Source organism: Sardina pilchardus, chromosome 2 (assembly GCF_963854185.1).
Source record: "Sardina pilchardus chromosome 2, fSarPil1.1, whole genome shotgun sequence".
In the NCBI taxonomy this organism is placed as follows: Eukaryota; Metazoa; Chordata; class Actinopteri; order Clupeiformes; family Clupeidae; genus Sardina; species Sardina pilchardus.
Window position 1 is genome coordinate 38,818,264 of NC_084995.1, and position 9,132 is coordinate 38,827,395.

The 9,132-nt window shown below is 46.8% G+C and overlaps 1 protein-coding gene across 1 annotated transcript in view; it reads left to right on the forward strand.

Moving 5' to 3' along the window:
* The first annotated feature begins 529 nt into the window (after positions 1-529).
* Positions 530-9,132, forward strand: part of LOC134073749 (tensin-3-like) — a 43,891-nt gene continuing 35,288 nt past the window's right edge. Inside the window, exons 1-3 of the mRNA XM_062530350.1 lie at positions 530-848; positions 7,985-8,134; positions 8,930-8,980. Coding sequence (XP_062386334.1) covers positions 7,985-8,134; positions 8,930-8,980 — 201 coding nt within the window. The 5' untranslated portion in view covers positions 530-848. The remainder of the gene's footprint in view (positions 849-7,984; positions 8,135-8,929; positions 8,981-9,132) is intronic.

Consider the following 9,132-nt stretch of genomic DNA (forward strand, 5'->3'; position numbering starts at 1 on the left):
CTGTTTGCTTTAGCTAGAACACACAAACCTCACCCTGCCTTCACACAATAAAAGTCTCATGGACTGGTCGAGAATTCTTAAAATATCACTGTAGTCTAGGGGTATATGCTTTCCTCGTATTGCCTAACCCCTCCTCCTGAACCACCCACATCTTTTCCCTGGTTTGTGGTGTGGTCTCTCTCTCGCTCTCTCTCTCTCTCTCTCTCTCTCTCTCTCTCTCTCTCTCCCTCCCTCTGTGTGTGTATATGTGTGTGTGTGTGTGTGTGTGTGTGTGTGTGTGTGGTTAAAGTTGAGGCAGACAAGAGGGTAAAGGGAGGGAGGGAGAGGGAGAAGGAGGGGCAGAGAGGGGAGGGCCCACAAAGGGAGGACCGTCCCATGCCAGGACTTGTGGCTGCTAGAGCTCTCCCTCTCCCTCCCTCTCTCTCTCCCTCTCTCTCTCTCTCTCTCTCTCTCTCTCTCCCCCTCCCTCTCTCTCCCCCTCTCTCTCTCTCTGTGACTGAGGAAGTATGTTTTGAAGGGGGCTGAGCTCAACAGAGCAGAGCGTTTTGATTGTAGCCCAGCGTGTTAGCAGCCAGCCAGGCAGCCAGGCAGGCAGGCAGGCAGTAGATAGACCCTGAGATCCTGGAACTAAACCCTGCAGTCCAGCGTCCTTCTGACACCCCGGTGGCGGCAGGAGACACAGAGAACTCGACTCAGTCCCCCTCCGGCCGCATTCCTGCACACAGATGAGTGTCCAGGACTGCTGTGGGCTCCACTGAGGGGCCGCCACTGACTCACTTGCGGTCCACCTTACTGCAGACTCTCCGATAGCAATCCTATTAAGCAAGACTACGAGTCCCATTTAAAAGGTAAGACACATTGGAAGTTTTGTATTTTCTCTATGTGTCGGTCTGTCTGTCTGTCTGTCTCTCTCTCTCTCAGTTAGCCAGACCTGACTGAATACTTCAAAGGGCTCTTTGTCACTTTACCCTCATGAATCTAAAAGAATGGTTTGAGTGGTTGCAGAGACAGATCAGGGGTTACAAGTGATAGAGAGGATATGCTTTGCCTTCCATGTGTGTGTGTGGACTAAGAATGGGGGGATGGTGGCTGAACAGGCAAGCACCAGTGGGAAAGAGAGCAGTCATTCAAACGTGTGTGTGTGTGTGTGTGTGTGTGTGTGTGTGTGTGTGACTGTGTGTGTGTGACTGTGTGGAGGGGGGAGAGGGAGAGAGAGCAAGAGAGTGAAGTCTGTGATTTCCTTGAATGAAGCAGGCACTCTTACTCTGTTATTCACACTCACTTGGCTTGACTGCTCAGCCATTGGCGACAAGAGCCACGGTGTCTGCCTCCTCTGTGGACTCGGTGTTCTCAGCCCGGGTGAGGTGCACTATGCACCATTCTAATGGGAAGCATATGGGGCTCAGGGGGAAAAAAGTTGTCTCCCTCTGAAAGCGTTGAGAAAGTTTTGCAACTCCCAATCAATCCCAGTAGCTTTCTGATGAAAGAGCGACTGAGAGAGAGAGAGCGAGAGAGAGAGAGAGAGAGAGAGAGAGAGAGAGAGAGAGAGAGAGAGAGAGCACTCTTCTTCCCTGACACAGCTGCAATGAAGTGTTTAGTGGCCCGAGGGCCTGGATTTGCAATGACACGTGGAAGCTGCATCTTCTTCTGTCTTCCTCTGTTCCTCCTGACCTGTGCTGTCCCAAAGCTGTCTGGAGGTCCTGTCCAGCTCTGCTAAGTCATCCCATTTATCTGCGTGTCATCCCCCCCCCCCCCCCAGTCTCTCAGCTGTAATTAAGCTAAAACGCCTTCGACAACACATGAGTCAGCAGACAGAGAAAGCAGTGACTGCACATTGCACTTTGGTCAGAAATCATTGAGTACCACTGCAGCTCATTGTGGCTTGGCCAGCTGAGGTGCAGCTAAGTTGTGGAAGCCCCACGTCGTCCTGCTCAAATGGGGATATGTGCTCCCGTGTCAACCCCAAATCTGAGGGGGAGAGAGAGAGAGAGAAATCAGCCACACAAAACCCATAAATCAACAAGTCAATCTGTCTCTTTCTCTGTGTCCATCTTCTGCTACTTTCTCTTTCTCTCTCTCTCTCTCTTTCTCCCTCCCCCCTTATTTTGGCTGTATTTTAGTACAAAGTTGACTGTTCTGAACTGTCATTGATCATCAGCAAGCCTGATAAGTTGAGATCCGATTGCACTATGGCATATCTGATTTAGCATGTGTAGTGTTTACCAGTTTGCAAAGTATGAACGTAATGAAATAGATATGAATAAGAATATGGAAATAGGCTACATATTGTGCGTGAAATTATAATATTTGTTCATTTCTATAACCTGTCCTGTACCCTAGGTATATAGATTCACCTTGTCACCTTGTCGCTGTATAAAATATGAAATCCATACAGCTTCAAATACTTTGCTTTGAGTTAGTAATGCTTAAAGTGCCAAAGCACTTTGTCACCAAAGCAACAGGCATCCACCCAGCCAACATGTGCAAGCCATTAACCATGGGGAGCTAGAATAGAGGCGAGAGAGAGAGAGAGAGAGAGAGAGAGAGAGAGAGAGGAGAGAGAGGGAGAGAGTGAGGGAGAGAGAGAGAGAGGGAGAGAGAGAGAGAGTGAGGGAGAGAGAGAGAGAGGGAGCAAAACGTAATCCATTTTGGAACGCATTCTTCTACGACCTTGGGAAAGAAAAGCAGTAATTAGGCACTAGTTTGGGAGCCTATTTGGCCTGCAAAGGGCCCTCGGACAGGGGAAGGCTGTGTGCCTGCCGTGCCTCTTTTTTTTCAGCCCCCCCAGAATGTCCCATGAAAACAGCAGACAAATACATGTTAAGGTTCCAGAGGGACTAAATAAACAGGCCTGAAATAGCAGCCGTCCCCTCCCGGGGGTTGATTCCTTCAGATTCCACGGTTTTGTTTATTTCGGCGCACTGGTCCTGAATGGGCGTGAAAAAGCCACAGCCCGAACTCAAAAGAGTCCAACAGGAAACAGACAGAACAAACTGTGGCTTCTCTCGCCGTAAGAAAAAAAGTGCCTCGCGTGACGAGCTTTATCTCAGCACATGCAATCAGCATCAGACCTGAAGCTGTGTGGCCACAGACGGGTCAGTATACTGGCGGCCAGTGCACGGGGGGAATCAGTACCCACACTCAGTCACCATCTGTCAGCAGACACGGATACAGATGTCTGCTGATTGCCCACATGTCCACAAGACTTCCTCTCTCTGCTCTGGTCTAGTCCATTCACATCTCATGTTTGTTTTGCTTTCGTATAAAGCCACTAGCCTCTGCCAACATCTACAGACAATCAAGCAAAGAATAGAGATTCCTTGAAGGCATGACAGTTGCTCTTGTACATTATTTTTTTTAAAAAAATCTTGTTTTCCCTCCCTCAGAGATGGATGGTAATCACAGAGAGAAAATGGACGACTCTTAAGCAAAATAAAGTATGATTGGTGTACCTACAGACAAATGTGCGGGTCCCATGGACATAAGGAGCAATAACTCCAGCAGCTGTAACATGATTTCCCTGCCGCTCTGCGTGTGTCCATCCCCAATAATGCCCCTTGTTTTGCTGGCGGCCCACACCTCAGCGCCTCACGAGACTCATGCACATTCCATCCTGACGGGCCACCACGCGGGCAGTCGGGGCCAGCCGGTGTGTTTACGGCACCGCTGGTGTCGTTCGGGGTGGAAGACTCACAGGTCAGGGGCCCATAAATCTCCTCTGGGCTGTATGCTGAGTGCACTACAATGGCATGCTGTCCATGGCTGGATTTCACATTGAGCCCCTATAAGTACTGATGCTAACCTCAAACACATAAGATCCCATAAGAAAGGCATCCATCGGTTAAGTTTACCCTGATTAATCTTTTGATTGAACTAAAAATTGAATACTGTATATTTAATTTTCTTGACTATTGAGGGTTTGTGTATGTGTGTGTGTCTGCTGACTTCCTGTTGAGGTTGACCACAGATATGGGATCTTGGGACTCTAGTGGAACAAGGACTGCATCTCAAGAATGTTCTATTTGTTATGTTTTTGACTGGGAAATGGAGGGGGAAAGCTCCCCTTCCATCTCATATTCCGAAATCTATCTTCTCTAATATAACCGCCGTTTATACTACCTAATCCCAAAATGGAGCAGGCTGACACTTATCCAAGGCAATGAGGAGAGCCCGCCAGACAAAATACCGCCGTAGCCCCAAACCTTGTAGACGTGATTTATATCAAAGAGGAGAGAGTCAGCTTAAGGTTGCTTTTCTTTGGCTTGGTTTGGCAGAATGACCAGATGCTTGTAACAGTCCACTTTACCTTAGACCAAGAGAAAGGAAAAACCTTTACTGAAAACAATCATGAGGCTGCAGACTCTACTTCTGAGATGAAGTTGCCCTAATAAACACCTGGATGAAAAACAAAGAGGATAGTTAAAAACTATATGTTTCCTGTGACATTCATTGTGACATTGCCAACATGCCATATGCAAGGACACTTACTTATTTGTCATTTTAACTATATAACAGAAACTTGGAGGACACCTGGCAACCAGTCATCTTCATGATGAAGTCAAAACATGGGCTCCAGTGTCTGCCAACTTTTTCTTCTGTGCTCCCCAAAATCCCCTCATGTTTTTAAGGATTTTATGAACCGCTTTCATTTTCCTCGAGGTGACAAATCAGTTCCCCGCCACCCCCTCCCCATCCCTCACGGTCTGATTGAAATCTGCTTTGCAAAGTTTTCAGCCATGTGGAAAAATAAAAGTCAGGACTCCTTCCAACAAGGCTCACAACCTCTCCAAAACAAAATCACACAGAATCCGATGGCACAGGGCAATTGCTCTCAGGCAGGTCAACAAGGATTGTTACTGATGATAAAGGGAATGTGGTGTGTCTACAGTAGTACTACATCACAGTAAGCTTCAAAACCAATATTTTGATCCAACAATAGCATCTTCAAATTGCAGGGGTGATTACGTGTTAAGTACAGGCAGGCACAGGTAATTGTAGAAGTGTAGGGCCACGCATTTCCCAGGCCAAAGTTGGACGGGTGCAGGATCCAGCATGAAAGTATCATAAGATTTAGTCTGAGGAAGAGCCAAGAGCTCGAACCGTCACACAATAAAAAGATCATGAATGGGAGCTACAGTAAATGGTGTTGCGGATCCCTTATCCTCTAAAGACACCGGTAACTGGACATTATGTCCTGCCTCCCTAGCAATTAAAAACTAGTTTAATGTTACATTTCTCTGACTAATTCACTCGTGACATTTGCGTGATGGAAGTCATACTCATAACCAGATCATTACCATTATTATTCATGCCATATTCCTGTTGCGCAGCAAACAATGAATGTTTGGGGTGGAGCCTCACAGTGTGAGAGGGCTGCGTCTAGGCCTGGAGCTGTGGAGCTCTGGGCATCATGGGGCCGGTAAGCAGCCAGCCAGCCAGCCAGCCAGCCAGCCAGCCTGCCAGCTTCTCATGCCCTCACCGAGCTGGGTGGAGCCGGGGCTCGCGCCCCATCAGGCTTCACGCCCGTGGGGCACGGAGAAGAAGCAGTGGCAGCTCGGGAGCGGAGGTGGATGCAGACACACCTTAATCCCAGGCATCTGCTCCCCACTGGCAGGCTTGTTCCTGCACGTCTCTCCTTCTTCCTCCCTCTCTCCATCCATCCACCCCCCGCCCCTCATCTACTCTCGCTCCATTTCTCTTTCTGAGCAGCACTCAGCTGAAAACCATCTATTGCGGCGTCCGTGGCCGTAGGCTGTGTTGTTGTGTTGGGCACGGAGTTGGGAGGCACAATTGCCTTTTCTGGTGAATTGCAGCGGTGCCAAACCCAGAACAAAGCTGCTGAATGCACACGAAAGCATTGGTAATTCTCTGAAGTTTGTGTGCAGGCATGTTGGCCAAACTGTGTGTTTGGGCGATGAGGATCTGTGAGTAAGTGGCTGTGAGTGAGATGACGAAGCATGAGGTCCACAGTGAGCGTAGCAAAAACATGGATGGGTCTTCATTGCCTATTAGTTTCATGGGTTCTTTTTTTAGACCTTAAATCTCTTTCACAGACAGGGTGGCAACTCCAGATCCAACTTTATATTTCAAACTTCTGCCAAATCTCACTGGAGGGTTTCATTGCTGTTTTAAGAGTGTCCCCTTCAGAGAATTTAGATTTGAAGTAAAATACCACATCTGTTGAACAATTCAGCAGACATGACATTCTTTTGTCCTGGTTCTGTGAGCTATCGTACCGTTGAAAGGGCCGTACTTCATCCAGAGAGAGTGACTTCCCTTAGAGTTGCACTCAACCTTTCAGTGGCCAATCTGACACCATCCATTCCTCTCTGAAAACACAGGTCTTTAAACGTTTGACAGCCGTCTCCATCAATTCCCCATTAAAGCCATTCCTTTTCCTCCCCACTCCCCCCTGCCTCTCATCCCTTGAGTGAACAAGTAGCCTGGCCGGCCTTCCCCTCACCCCACCACTAACAGACCCCTGTGAGTGAGAAGCCCCCGAGCCCCCCACCCCCATCTCCCCTCTTTTCTCGTTCCCCCAGGCGACGACCCCTCTCACACAGCGCCCTTTCATTCCGCTCGAAGGGGTCGTTTAGGTGCCACGTCTGAGCGGCCTCCGCGTTCCTTTACTGCCGGCCCCGGGGCCCTCTGCCGCTGCCGCGTGCTTGCAGTCGGGCGCAGTCACTTCAGACTTCATTAACAGCCATGCTCACCATGGCGGTCTGCATAGGGCTAATTACAACAACAAACAGAGAGAGAAAGAGAGAGAGAGAGAGTGAGAGAGACTAGGCATTAACATGTAGGGAATTTCACCACTTGCTTAATACTTTACTTTTCTGAGGCCAAAATAGTGTGAACAGGAAACTGAAAAGAGAACAACTGATGCTGTAGTGCGAGGGAAATGTTTAAAGCTTTCAAACAGTAGCTTTCAATTTGTTTCATCACACCTTCAATGCAAATGATATCTCTGAGTCGACACGTGTCAGTTAATGATTAGTTACATGATCATACCAACAGAACACATAGATGTGCTTTCCTTTACACACAGCTTAAAGTTAAAATATGTATATAATATTGTTGAACTAAAATTACATAAGCCATATTATCGCAACACGTAGTTTCAGAAAATCTTCACATATGAAGTCAGAATGTTATGACTTGCACAAAAAAGCAGACCATTTTAAAACATCAAGGTTCTAAATTAGTCATTTTACCAGAGGCTTTATTCACTAGAGCCTTAAACTACAGCTTAGACAAAACAAAAGGGGAAACTCCCCTCCCACGTCCCTGGATAAAAGAGTCTTAGTGGCAGATGTGGAGATGGATGGCAGGGTGTTTCTGACACACTTTTCCCTTCAGCTTTTCCCTTCTCCAGAACTTTCTTTACCTTGAGCTAGCTTGTTTATCCGTAGGCCTATCTCTGACACCAGAAGGATTGTTTCTACACCAAAAAAGCAAGTTAAAGATTGACACAATGTTTGATAAATGCCTGCACTAGTCTTAATTGAAAGGCTGAGGGTTTTCCCTCTCCTAATCAGTTGGAAAATGTCTGTCTGAATATTTCTTGGTGGGGACAGTGGGATCTGTTTCTCAGGGATGTTTGGCTGAGGGAGAGAGGGGATGACCTCTTGCTCTCAAACAGGAAGTGCACAGACATGAGGACACACAGAGAGACCACATGTCAAGGGTGCACCGTGAATTCCACAGACCCACAAAGAGGAAACAAGCTCTAAAAGATTTATTTGCTCTAAGCCTCTTTCGATAAGAAGACTGCTCACACTCACACGAAAGCACAGATAACCAGGGAACTAGTACAGCATAGAGCTGAAATAGACCAGGTGACTTTTCGTGTGTACTACTGTCTGTTTGTTTACCTCAGTTGAAAAGGAATTGTCTCGTGCGAATTGCGAACGCTAACGCATCGTTGTCAATGTTTAAGCGTTATCATCAGAGCCAATACCTAAATCAATCCGTTCTTCAACAGATGGAGGAGGGATATGAACTTGACTTGACCTACGTGACAGAGCGCATCATTGCCGTGTCCTTCCCTCGTGCCTGCTCCGAGGAGACTTACCTTCACAACCTGAGGGATGTCACGCGCATGCTCAAGTCCAAACATGCGGACAACTACCTGGTAGGTATCCTGAGATGACTTTCTCCAAAAACTCACATTGGTGGTGACGGGGAGCACCTCAACATTACAGGCCTAGCTAATATCAAGCAGCAACAAATTCGGAGCTGTGACACAAGCAAGCGTTAAAGTATGTGCCAAAACAGTTGACTCTGTTGCCAAAACTAATACAATATATGTCACATAATTTAGTGCTCCAAGGTTAGTCTCTCTGGATCTTCGTTTACTGCTTCTTCATAGTGCAATAATTTGACCAGAGTTGAGAGAGAGAGAGAGAGAGAGAGAGAGAGAGAGAGAGAGAGAGAGAGAGAGAGAGAGAGAGAGAGAGAGAGAGAGAGAGTATGTGTTTGTGTGTGTGTGTGTGGGGGACGGGGGGACGGGACGGGACGGGACTAATGTCTTAGTTAGGAATAATGAAAGACATCTTTAGCCATCATAGTAAGGCATAATGACAAAACTAACAAGCTATCCACAAATATGTCAATATTGCTAAAGACACAGTGATTCCACTGTCAGTGAACTTTATGTGCTCTCAAACAAATGGTTTAGCTCAATTCTTTGATTAGATTTTAATTCAACCTTTGCATCACTTCCAGCTTTGTTGCATTATCCAGTAGCATTACTTCATTCAAACCAAAATGCAGGGGATATTTAGCGGTTACTTTTAACTACAAAAGCGGCTATGTCAACTACAGTACAACTCCACAACATGTGTGGCCTTTTTGAGTTCTTAAATACTACGAAAGCTCTTGTTATTCCCAGCTAACATGACAAATCCTTGTTTTGTCCTCCATCTAGGTGATTAACCTGTCAGAAAAGAGACATGACCTTTCAAAGATGAATCCCAAGGTACTGAGACACAATACTCCTTTTACAGAAATTATTTTGACCTTAACTTGAGAGAATGGTTTTAAATTCACTTTGTTTCGGCAGGATGTGGTGTGGAAATTTCCGTGCCAATCATACACATGTAATTTCTGTTGCTCGCCATTGGTTTGGTT